General features: G+C 46.7%; 1 protein-coding gene across 1 annotated transcript in view; it reads left to right on the top strand.

The window, feature by feature from the left end:
• The window catches only part of UBE2L6 (ubiquitin conjugating enzyme E2 L6), a 95663-nt gene that overhangs the window by 70279 nt on the left and 12966 nt on the right, over positions 1–12418 (top strand). The window contains exon 3 of the mRNA XM_086953370.1: positions 6177–6363. Within this exon, the coding sequence (XP_086809496.1) occupies positions 6177–6363 (187 nt within the window). The remainder of the gene's footprint in view (positions 1–6176; positions 6364–12418) is intronic.

Here is a 12418-nt window from a genome sequence, read left to right as displayed (position 1 = left end):
ATGCACAGGCTAAAATACTCAACTGGTGCTTCTAAAATACGCCTACCCCAAGGTACCTAACCTAAGTCTAGTACGAGGGAGGAGTAAGGATTGTCTTTAGCATAGGTTTAGTATTGCCAAGAATCTACCAAAGGTGTCTCTAGGTTCTAATCAGCTCCGTACCTTGGAATGAAGGCGGTCTGGTATCTCTGTCTCGGGTCTCGATTTCCCAACACCCCGCAAGGGGAGTCGGAAACACTTGAGCTGGATTTCTCCGCAGAATAGGGCAGCTTCCTGATCAGTGCGTCAGCTGGAGAGTCAGCTTCCTTCGGCACTTGCTGTAGCGAGCTACGTCGGGCAAGTAGGTCGTTGAACTGCACCGAACCACCGTACTTTGCTACAGCAAGTGAAAGTATATTTATACCTTGAAGGTGTTTAGGAATTCCATGTCTGACGTAAAGTCGGGCATATGAATGTTATGAGTGAACCCCTGGGGAATAGTTGTTCATTGTATAACTAACAGTTCTTAGAGAAATCCATATTCAAGCAAGGGGAAGTCCCTTACGGCTTAAGCTGGTTTTCCAAGAAATCGTTGTGACGTTTGGTGAACGGATGGAAGAGCCATGCCTGTATTTCGGTTGCATGGGCTATGCCTACATAAGGGCTTGATTTCTATGCCTATAGAGAAGTTTGGCTGCTGCATCCAACAAATATAGCCATTGTGCTCACAGTGGAACAGATTGAGCGATCAAGTCCATATAATTGGCCTTAAACATTCGAGGCTCACCGATTCCGGTTCAACTCAGCGCGTCAGAAGGCTTATTTAAGCGTTGCGTACCGTAAGGAACTGTTTATTCATGATCATACGGACACCATGCACAAAATGTAACCAAAAGGCATAGTGCTTATAATTTTTGCTCAAGACAACAATGTTGATATTCCTTGTCCTGATGATGATGCCCCAAATGTAAAAAGGCAGCGAAACGTCGTCGACCAAAACAAACCCCATATGCAAAATATTTATGTAATAATGAGTAAAATGCAATGGTGTGGTTTTTTAACAATTTAAGTCTGCTATACTGAGTACAAGTACACAGACATATTCTTTGCTTTTCCCTTTTTGGCCACCTGCTTCGTTGTTCTGTCTTGTATGTTGAGGGTCACGGCTGTGCCCGCTTGACATCCAATTGTTCTTAAAAAGTTTTGAAATTGAACTTAATGGAAAATAAAATTCTTGTCTAGACGGACCAAAGACATACCACTTATCAAGTGTATGATTAATGATCGTGTATATATTAACATATAGGGACCACTATTTTGTAGAATATGATCATGCCCAAGGTCCCTATGCTATACCTTCAGGGTTCCCTTGTTTTGTTGTAAAAGTATAGAGAAGTGTGGCTTAATGGTGAAGTGTGGCTCAATGGTGAGAGCGGCAGACCCTGATGCAGAGGTCTAGCCCGGGACCAGGGTTCAATTCCCCGCCGTGGCAGGGTCTTGGGCTCAAAATTCCACGGACCTGATAATTCTCGCCTCAGTGCCTATTCCAACCATGGAGTCCCACTCTGCAACTCTGGGCAATAGCTTACTTAATCTCCACAACGTCCCCCACAATGCTAAGGATGCCTGGCCTCCACCTTGAGGGTGCCCAGGAGTGGACGCCTCACAGGGAAAGCCAGGATGAGTTCCACAGCGGTATTCGTACAAGCGCCTTGAGACCCTTGCGGGTGAGTAGTGCGCTATACAAGTATCAATTTACAATTTACATATAAGGACAACGTGAATTGTACCTATATAAGGGCATGAATCGGGGAAAATCCATTCAGAATCTAAAACGGTATACAACATGGGTATAAATACTGGACCTCGGACACAAACACTTTAGTACACCTCCGGACTTGTGGATACTCTGCTGGGACGAAGGACTGCTGTGCCGCTAGGACTGCCATTTTGATGGACTGCTGCCGTGCTAAGCTGACCTACTGCCTACTGCACTCTTGCTTGAGGACTAAGACCTGGTCCTGCAACTTCTTCTTGAACCCCAGGAGCCCAGAGTTTCTCAAAGGGCTATTCTGGTGGCCCCCTGATCTGAGCCTCAGGGACATAAAAGGTTTCCCAACAAACTCCTGGAAAAAGTTGATCTTCTATCAAACCTTATGTTTGCTCTGGTCTGTAAATAAAATTCCACTTTATGCTCCTGAAGTGAAAAGAAACTGAGCAGGAAGTGAAGCTTTTGACTCCAGCTGTAAAGGTTTGAAAATCCCTTGCAGAAAGTCTCACAACCTAACTTTTAGACTTCACATGAAAATAATAGCATTCAATAGTATTCAATAGTATATCTTGGTGTTTCTCTGCTTTAGCTCTTGGATACCCTATCGGGTTTGAAAACTGAAAAAGGACAACTAATAATGGATGCATGCACAATCCTAATGGGACGATCAACATGTAGTCACAAGTCGAGGCCTCGAACCACAGAGGAGGTGCTGTATCCAATAAGCATCCCTTCTACCTTAGCGGCAGAAAGATGCATCTCTCTAGTTAACCTCCTTGTTAAAAGATTGCCATGTGGGGTCATTAAAGGGAGCGGAATGAGGGGAGCTGCTGACCGTCTCCACAGTGTGCTGGGCTATCAAGCTGCAAAGGATTAGCAACAATCTTTCTATCAGTAAAACTTTAGTTGGGGCACATGTGCTTGAAAGACATAAAGACTATAATTTCAGGTTTACAGAATGTACAGCAATAAAGGTAACTAGTCAAAAACAGATTAACATGTGTAGAAAGGGAGAACCTGATATACAGTGCGTACAGCAAAAAAGGTAACCAGGCACTTTTGGCAGACACTGTAGGTGGATGGTTACCATTATCACAACAGAGAGTAAGAATGCAAAGCGAGACCGATCCCAGCTTGGTTGATTGATTGCAGCTGTAGCAGTCAACTTGTTTGAGAATACTCCTAAACCGCTGACAGATTGGAGTCGGTCTACTGGCTGCCTCAAGCTGGAAGTGCTTTGGAAGAAGTAGATTCATTTTGCAAAACCGGACGTTGTGACTCTGATTGACATCTATTTTGTTGTGGTGACATGAACTTGAACAGTTTTCTGTTTTTGCCACACAATGTAGTATACCCTGTGATGGTACTGAGCCAGACTGTTTGTCACGAGGAGACCCTGTAACTCTTAAGGGGTTTGAACTTGGACGTATATCTCTCTTGGTTTCCTGATTATTTACGATAAACACTGGCTGTTATATGTGCATGTCTGTCTAAACATTTGTGGGGAACCAGTGAGAACTGTTTGTCTTTTGTATATATTTAATGCATTTACACACACACACACTTAAGCATTGCGTTGTCTGCACGAATTGTACTGTTATTTGCATATATATTGGAGGATAATATATATCCGCAACCAAAACCCTTCTAGTTTTGTTTTGGTTAGTTGCAACCCAAGTGAGAACTAACTACTAGGCATCAAGAATAATATATTGGTTGTTGGCCTCCCCTGATGTATGCAAGAGGGTGGTCCACTTTATGAAAAGAATGATAGCGGTCACGGTAGACCGACACAGACACAATTTGAGGCTGGCTGTGATAGAACTCCGGACGAGTACTTCAAGCAGGCTTGTCCTAGTCAAAGAGTTTACCTTCTGACTTATTCTTTTAAGCCCCAATCAACCTCAGGAGTACACGTCTAAAACCCCATATGACCTCCGGGGAGGCACGTAGAGACTCGCATGGTGTTACTCAAAGGCCAGCTGCAGGGTCCAGTCCAGGCCCAGTTACCTCTGGCCGGCTGGGCAGTTGCAGGAAAAGGCCTTGTGTAGCTTGTTGTGTCCCTGTTGTTTTAACAGGAGGTCTGCATTATGACCCTTTTAGACCACTTCTTCGTCCTGAGTAGAAGAGCGAGCACAAACAGTCCTTAAGTGCTCCTCCCAGGGCAAAGATGAAATGTTCAGTCTTCCTCTATTTTTTTTCTCAGTGTTCTGAAGTGGATGTCTGGAGATGTCACATTTATGACTGACACAAAATAGTGGGTGAGTGACTCCTGGACATGCCCTAACCAATGGGGGGGAAGTTTCCTGGGCAAATCCTACCCACTTAGGGCATTTTCAAAATGGCAAAAGTCTTCAGCCACACTCAACTTGGGTTTTGAGGCCTATGTGGTGGTTGTGGGGGCATGTACTTTGGTAATCCTCGTGTCCTCCCGCATCTCACACTAAAATGCAGGCAGACACTGTATCCGCAATAAACCCAGAGAAGAAGTCTGGTAGAACAAAAGTAGGGTTTTTCAGCAACCATACAGTGGATACACAGGAATTGTCTTGGTATATGGTTTCCCTTCCTTTCAAATGCGCCCCCAGTGTTTTATGTAAAACCCAGATACAGAAGACTTCTAAGACAAAGCAGGGCTTATCAGCAACCAGACAGTGGATACACAAGAATTGTTTTGTTATCCTGTTCTCTGCTTTTCTGGTGCTCCCCATAGTTTTACAGGTAAACCCAGTAGACCGATCAAGCAGGATTTGACACTGTAATGTCAATAACAATGCTCACAGACCCTCCTTGCTTATTCGATGAGGTTTGGAGGAGGCATCTGCCCATTTAGGTCAGCCTATTGTGAAATGGTTCCCCAAAGCAAATCTCTTTTTCACACCTATTCAAATGTTAATCCCTGGCTGGGAGAAGCTTGATAGCAAATGCAAATTCACCCCCAGGAACTTCAGGCAGGGAAAAGGTAACTTTCAAAAAGTGTACTTTTCCTTAATATTTATTAAAAATCTGACTTCACAATTGAATTGGATTCTTAATACGTATTAAAATAGTTGTTTTAAATATTTTTCTAGCTAACCCCATTTCTGTCAAACAGTTTTGGGATTTTAATCTGTACTCTGATTTTCTACTAAGGACAGATAGGACTACCCATAGAAAAACATTGATTGGGTGCTAATCTCTGTAAGGACTTGTTACCATTAAATGTCTACATGTCCTACTTTTAAATACCATGTACCTGGTGGGCTCCAAGGCCTACATTAGGGTGACTTGAATATTTAGAAGGGAAGGATTTCCTGTCAAAAGAGTTTATTTTGACCGGTCGAATTGCAGTTTTCACACTTTTAAAGTCCGGTTGCACGGTTAGGCCTGAAGCCTTGTTGACACTCTCACTCTAGTGGTGGCATGATAGGTGCTTTGGTCCACCATTTTAGTTTTAACTTCCAAGCCCTAGTTACATCTTGGTACCATATACCATTGACATATGAGTAAGTGAAATATATTAATTAGGAATATGGCAGTTCAACCATGTTTAAAGGCACTTTATCCATGTTTAGCAGGGTTAAGGTGCACAGTGTAACACCAGCAAAAAATGTAGGGTCCATGAAAAGGTGGAAAATAAGGGGTAACTACGCAACAAAGGCATATTTCCTACACTCGTGCCAATGTTTTTAAAAAAAGTCCATTAAATGACTCGCTCAAGAACGCAGCTGATAACATCTTGCATTCCCTCTCTAATAGAATAAATCTTTGTCATCATGTAGCTTCACTTGGCTCCATCAATTAAAATGTATACTAGCTCACAAGCAGCCTTTACATATGGTGATGAACCCATTGCACACATTTACATTTCATTCAGGTGTTAGAATGCAGACAAGGTCTTTAACCTGGAATGTCCAACTTGAAGCATGGTCGTTTCTTTTCAATATAAGTATGTAAGATTGTTTCTGTAGCATGAATGACGCAGCGGAAATGACCCTGTAAAAATGAACGCTTCCTACTTCCATGGACGACTCCTGTTTGTGACTTTATGGAAGGAGAAGAGTCTGCTTGTTCTTCAGCTGCCGTTCCCCTCCAAATACCATGTGTGTCTCATTTGTTTGCTACATCATCTTTTAGGCTTTGATAGAAATCTTATATGGGTAAAAGGTAATCTCCACCCCCCTGCCATCACTTGCTGGTTCTTGTACTCCATGCGTCATCAGCTGCTCCAGTTGGGCTCTTCTAGGGTTCCTGTGTCTGGGATTGTGTGTCTGTGTGGTCCTGTTTGTAAACTGTCTGCATTGGATCGAGCTGTGGGGTTATTGGCAGTGTATCAAATCCTATCACAATTTATTCATAATTTTTATTAGCTAAAAGCCACAGTTGCTAATCTTCACTTCTAAATATGCAGATCTAATCCCCCCCATTTGTGTATCTGTTTACCCAGGATCATCCACCCTATGACAAGGGGGCCTTCCTCATTGAAATCAGCTTCCCGGCCGAGTACCCATTCAAGCCTCCCAAGGTGACCTTCAAAACCAAAATCTACCACCCCAACGTTGACGAAAAGGGCCAGGTGTGCTTGCCGATAATCAGCGCAGAGAACTGGAAACCAGCTACGAAGACCATCCAAGGTAGGGGTGGTGGGAGGAGTGAATCATTGAATCATTGTCTTTAGGGTCAAGGGACACACCAACCCTGCAAGAGGAGCGGGCTCATGGCTGTCACAGGATAGGGCCTGACGTTTATCGTCTTACGACTAACGTGACTGGCCCTGAGCCTGTGCGAAGTCCTTCACAGCTCAAAAGTGGAACGATTCACCCCTGATCAGGGTTGATGGAGCATCTCTGGATTGCCTTTTAGGGCCTAACGCGGTGCTTGAAATGGGCCGGTACCGTCCGGTACAGAGTACCGGCGCTGTTTTATTTCGAGAGGGATAGAAATGCTATACTTATAATTGGATTTTACCAGCACTTCTCAGAAACAAGCGGGTACTCTGCTACAGAGTACTTGCACTTCTATTTTTCCATTTCAAGCACTGGGCCTAAGGAACTCTGTGCCACTTGACAATCATTGTACCAAGGCTTGCCTGTGGGTCCCTGAAACCACAGAACCCCCAAACTACTGCGGTTTCACTGATTACCCCCTCCTACAGGCGGGTTTAATTTTCAAAGGTTGGAAAAGTTGGAACAATTGTGGCTGACTCTTGGGGAGTTGTGTGTTAGTAACACAGAGCGCATTTGAAAATAACGCACACCTGGATTTTCAAGCGTGTTTTGGGGGTAGTGTCACCACCCTGCTCTTGTTCATCAGTGTGATCGACGTGGTGGAGTTCCTAGGCTAAATTGATACATAGTTCTTAGCTGGTGCAGACTTCATGTCTGTCTAGCAATTGACTGGACAATCAGCCTGTGAAGTTGAATGCTAGTGGTTGATCTGACAGGGGAGCATAGAAAAGCAGCTGTTTCCCGCTTCCTGCCTACCCCAGCTCATAACATTTACCCAGTGAACTTACGGTTCCTTAAGCCTCAACAGCGGATCTGTGGGTGCGAGTCCAGCGTGGAGGCAGAGTCCTATTTACTTGTAATGGAATGTCTTGAAGTCGGTGAATCCACCCAGGTATGTGCAGCTACTGTAGTCTGGCAGGGACCTCGAAAAGATGGCGGTTCTCTGACACCGGGCATTGTGGTAAACGTATGTGCTCATAGGCCTTGCACTAATCAGCCTTAACCACACATACGGTTTTACTCTACATAGTTACTGTACAGACCACCTGCACCAAGACAGGAGCAGGCTCTGCATTGACTTATTTGGACTCCTAGCGAGGTGGGCTTCATGGAAACCTCTTTCTAACCAAAGGACCATGTGCTAGTTGTCTGCTGCAGTAGGTCTACAGGTTGGGGCACCAAGACCCTCCTGTCCCGAGTCCATGGTGGAGTTGTGGATAGAAACATAGTTTACTCTTGAGCGATGCAGGCGGCTCTCCGAGTCCATGGTGGAGTTGTGGATAGAAGCATGGTTTACTCTTGAGCGATGCAGGCGGCTGTGTGAGCCCATGGTGGAGTTGTGGATAGAAACATGGTTTACTCTTGAGCGATGCAGGCGGCTCTCCAAGTCCATGGTGGAGTTTTGGATACAAACATGGTTTACTCGTGGGCGATGCAGGCGGCTGTGTGAGCCCATGGTGGAGTTGTGGATAGAAGCATGGTTTACTCTTGAGCGATGTGTCCCCAGCTGTACAATCTTGCTTATGATTGCCATCTGAGTCGCTGGTGGTGTTGAAAATAGAGGTAAGGCAGTGCTATCCACTGCTGTGTTCACTCGCGCTCCAGGTAGAGTTCTCCAGCTGAACCCTAAGATTCATTGTATATAGACAGACAAGAAGTGAGGTGTCTAGTGCGTTGCTGCTTTTTAGTTCTGTTGTATTTTGCTGGTATTATCCACCCACTAACAAGGATGCAGATGGCCAGGCAGGTTATGAGGCACTGAGTAAACCATTGGGAAGAGAGAAACACAAGGGAATTGCGTTATATTGCAAGAAATAAACGTAACAACTAACTAAGCTAACAAAAAGAGGCACGTTTTTTTTGCTCTTCTAAAAGACAGTAAAGCGCCTTAAAAGAAACTTGTTAAGCCACAGGTAACAGGTGCGGGGTTGTCAGAGCAGAAGATGTGAAGGAAGGCGAAATGCAAGCCTAGTAGTGAAGTTTTAAATCCACTGATCTCTAGCCAGGTAGGAGAGCCCACCAACCAAGAATTTCAGTATTCCATGTGGCTAAGTATAATGGTCTGTTTCACCAAGTTGTGTTAATACAGAAGAATAAGATTTCTATGCAAAAGTCTCAAGAATAGAAAGCGGGTGGAAGATAATTTATTGACAAGTGCAGTCACAAACAAGTCTGAGTCAAAGAGAGTCAAGATTTTAGAATGTTGCCATGGGTACCAGAGCAGAACCCAATTGCTGCTGCCAAAAGTTATCAAAACTAATAGCTTGGATGAGTTGCAGCCAGAGATGAGAAGAACTTTTGTCTTGTCTGTGGCAAATTTGAGTTGGTTACATTGGCCATGCAATCTTAGACCACAAGCATGTCAAGTCAAGTCAAGTCAGAGAATTTATATAGCGCACTACATACCCAGAGGGTCTCAAGGCGCTTAGGGAGGGGAGGAGGATTACTTGTCAAATATCCACGTTTTAAGTTGCTTTCTAAATGCTAGATGGTTCTGGGTAAGGCGAAGGTAGGTGGGGAGTGAGTTCCATGTTTTAGCTGCCAGGTATGAGAAGGATCTGCCTCCCATGGTGGTCTTGTTGATGCGGGGTACAGTGGCGAGGGCTTGGCTGGAAGAGCGTAGTTGGCGGGAGGGGGTGTAGAAGGACAGTCGTGAGTTGAGGCATTCTGGTCCGATGTCGTAGAGTGATTTGTGTGCGTGGGTTAGCAGTCGGAAAGTGATCCTCTTATTGACGGGTAGCCAGTGGAGGTCTTTCAGGTGGCCAGAGATGTGTTCGTTCCGCGGGATGTCTAATATGATCCTGGCTGAGGCGTTTTGGATTCGCTGGAGTTTCCTCTGGAGTTTAGCGGTAGTGCCTGCGTAGAGGGTATTTCCGTAGTCCAGTCGGCTCGTGACCAGAGCATGGGTGACCGTCCTTCTGGTCTCGGTGGGGATCCAGCGAAATGTTTTTTTGAGCATGCGAATAATGTTGAAGCAGGATGAGGATACGGCGTTGACTTGTCTGTTCATTGAGAGTGAAGAATCCAGGATAACGCCTAGGTTCCGTGCGTGGTCTGTCGGGATGGGTGCTTTTCCAAGGGCTTCCGGCCACCAGGAGTCGTCCCATGCAGAAGGGGATGTACCTAAGATGAGGACTTCTGTTTTATCTGAGTTCAGTTTCTGTCGGCTTTGTTTCATCCATTCGGCTACTTCTTTCATTCCTTCGTGTAGGTTAGTTTTGGCGGTGCTAGGGTCATTGGTGAGTGATAGGATCAGTTGAGTGTCGTCCGCGGTGAGGAACGAGGTGATCCATTCAAGTGCTTTTCCTTGTATTCCGATGTTTCTGAGGCGTTGTAAAAGGGTGCTGTGGCAGACTGTGTCGAAGGCTGCAGAGAGGTCGAGGAGGATGAGGGCGACTGTGTCTCCATTGTCCAGTAGAGTTCGAATGTCGTCAGTTGCTGCGATGAGGGCGGTCTCAGTGCTGTGTTTTGCTTGGAAGCCAGATTGTGAGGAGTCGAGGGATTTGTTGGCTTCGAGGAAAGCGGAGAGTTGGTTGTTGACCGCTTTCTCGATGACTTTGGCTGGGAAAGGAAGGAGCGATATGGGGCGATAATTTTTGAGTTCGGTGGGGTCCGCTGTGGATTTTTTCAGAAGGGCGGTGAGTTCAGCGTGTTTCCAGCTTTCTGGGAAGGTGGCGGAATTGAAGGAGCAGTTGATGACTTCTCGGAGGTGCGGTGCTATGACAGAGACTGCTTTGTTGAAGATGTGGTGAGGACATGGGTCTGTGGGGGATCCTGAGTGAATGGAGTTCATCAGGCGGATGGTGTCCTCAGTGGAGATTGGGTTCCAGTTGTTAAGGGTGTTCAAGGGGGAATAGTGTTCGGTATATGGTCGGGTGGGTTGGTCTCCGGGTTGGTTATCGAAGCTGTTGTGGATGTCTGCAATTTTGTTGTGGAAGAATAAAGCCAGGGATTCGCAGAGGGCTTGAGAAGGGGTGATGTCGTTGGAGTTGGCCGAGGGGTTGGTAAATTCCTTGACGATGTTGAAAAGTTCCTTGCTGTTGTGGGCGTTGTTGTCTAGTCGATCCTTGAATGCTGTTTTTTTGGCCTTACGGATTAGTTGGTGGTGTGTGCGGGTGGCGTTTTTTAAGGCGTCCTTGGTGCTAGTGGTTGGGTCTTTTTTCCAGGCCTTTTCAAGGGAGCGGCAAAGTTTCTTGGACTTCTTAAGATCATCGTTGAACCATGAGGCCTTCTTGCTGCCAGGTTTGCAATGACGTTTTTTCAGTGGTGCTAGGATGTCGGCGGTGTTGGATAACCATAGGGTGAAGTTGGCGGCGGCTTGGTCTGGGTTAGAAGAGTGGGCTGGGGTGTTTAGAAGGAGCGATGAGGAGATCTGGTCGATGGTGATTTTGTTCCAGTTTCTTTGCAGAGTTGGTTGGAGGTGGTTGGTGGGTTTCGGCTTGTTGTAGGTGAAGTGAACGCAGCTGTGGTCAGTCCAGAGGAGATCCGTAGTGTGGCTGAAGGAGACATGATTGCTGGAGGTGAAGATGGGGTCGAGTGTGTGACCTGCGATGTGGGTGGGGGAAGTGACCAGTTGTTTAAGTCCGAGGTTGGAGAGGTTGTCCAAGAGGGTGGTGGTGTTGCGGTCGTTGTTCTTTTCAAGGTGAAAGTTGAGGTCTCCCAGAAGGATGTAATCTTTGGAGGGGAGCGCGTGTGGAGTGATGAAGTCCGTGATGTCTTCACAGAATTTTGAGCGGGGTCCTGGTGGTCTGTAAAGGAGGGTGCCTCTGAGTGTGGTCTTGGGGTCGATGTGGATCTGGAAGTGAAGGTGTTCAGAGTTGGCGAGGTTGACGTCAGAGCTGGTAGAGATGTGGATTGATTTTTTTATGGACGATAGCGATTCCTCCTCCTGTGTGGCCGGTACGGTCCTTGCGTGTGATCTTATAGTCTTCAGGGATGGCAATGGTGATGTCTGGGGCTGAGGAGGTGTTCATCCATGTTTCTGTTAGGAAGGCGACGTCCGGAGAGATGGTGTCTAGTAGATTCCATAGGTCAATGGCGTGCCTGTGGACCGATCAGGTGTTGAGCAGGATGCATTGTAGGTGGTTGGGGTCGGGACTCTGTGGTGTGGTTGTAGCGGAGATGTTGTCGGTGCCGATGAATTTGCAGGAGTAGCATGAGAAAGGTCCATGGGTGTGTCCAGGAGCGGCTTGGACGCAGTTGGGGGCGCGACCGGGGTTAAGTGCTAGGAGGGTGGCGGCATCGTAAGTAATGCGGGAGGGGTGGGCATGACGGGGACCAGGGGCTCTGGCGCTGGGCGCGGTCCAGGCGCGGACGGGCGTAGACGGGCTTACCTTTGGCGCACCTTCGGCGCGGATTGGGCGCGGTCGCTGCGCGTGGACGCTGCACGCATGGGCTACTGTCATATATGGATGGTGGGGAGGGGGAGGGGCGAGGGCGGCTCAGCTGGGAGGCGGGGCGGGCTCACGAGCACAACAACAACACCCAAAATGGCAGCGGAGGGGAGGGCGGAGAACAGCGCCGGGAGTTATCGCGCTAAATGTGTAACGTTTTGCGCAGGTAGAGAGGAGCAGCGAGCAGGGTAGCACAGGCTAAAGACTTACTGGCCAATGAAAGTTAACGTAGAAGCGGGGCAGCGAGCAAGGCAGCGCAATGATAATAGGCAAATCACAATAATTAACCAGAGCGGAGCAGCGAGCAGGGCAGCACAATGATAATAAGCAAATCACAATAATTAATCAGAGCGGAGCAGCGAGCAGGGCAGCACCATGATAATAGGCAAATCACAATAATTAATCAGAGCGGAGCAGCGAGCAGGGCAGCACAATGATAATAGGCAAATCACAATAATTAATCAGAGCGGAGCAGCGAGCAAGGCAGCACCATGATAATAGGCAAATCACAATAATTCATCAGAGCGGAGCAGCGAGCAGGGCAGCACCATGATAATAGGCAAATCACA

Source organism: Lissotriton vulgaris, chromosome 1_2 (assembly GCF_964263255.1).
Source record: "Lissotriton vulgaris chromosome 1_2, aLisVul1.2, whole genome shotgun sequence".
Taxonomy (NCBI): Eukaryota; Metazoa; Chordata; class Amphibia; order Caudata; family Salamandridae; genus Lissotriton; species Lissotriton vulgaris.
Note: the sequence above shows the minus strand (reverse complement) of the source record. Positions and strands in the feature narration are given on the sequence as shown.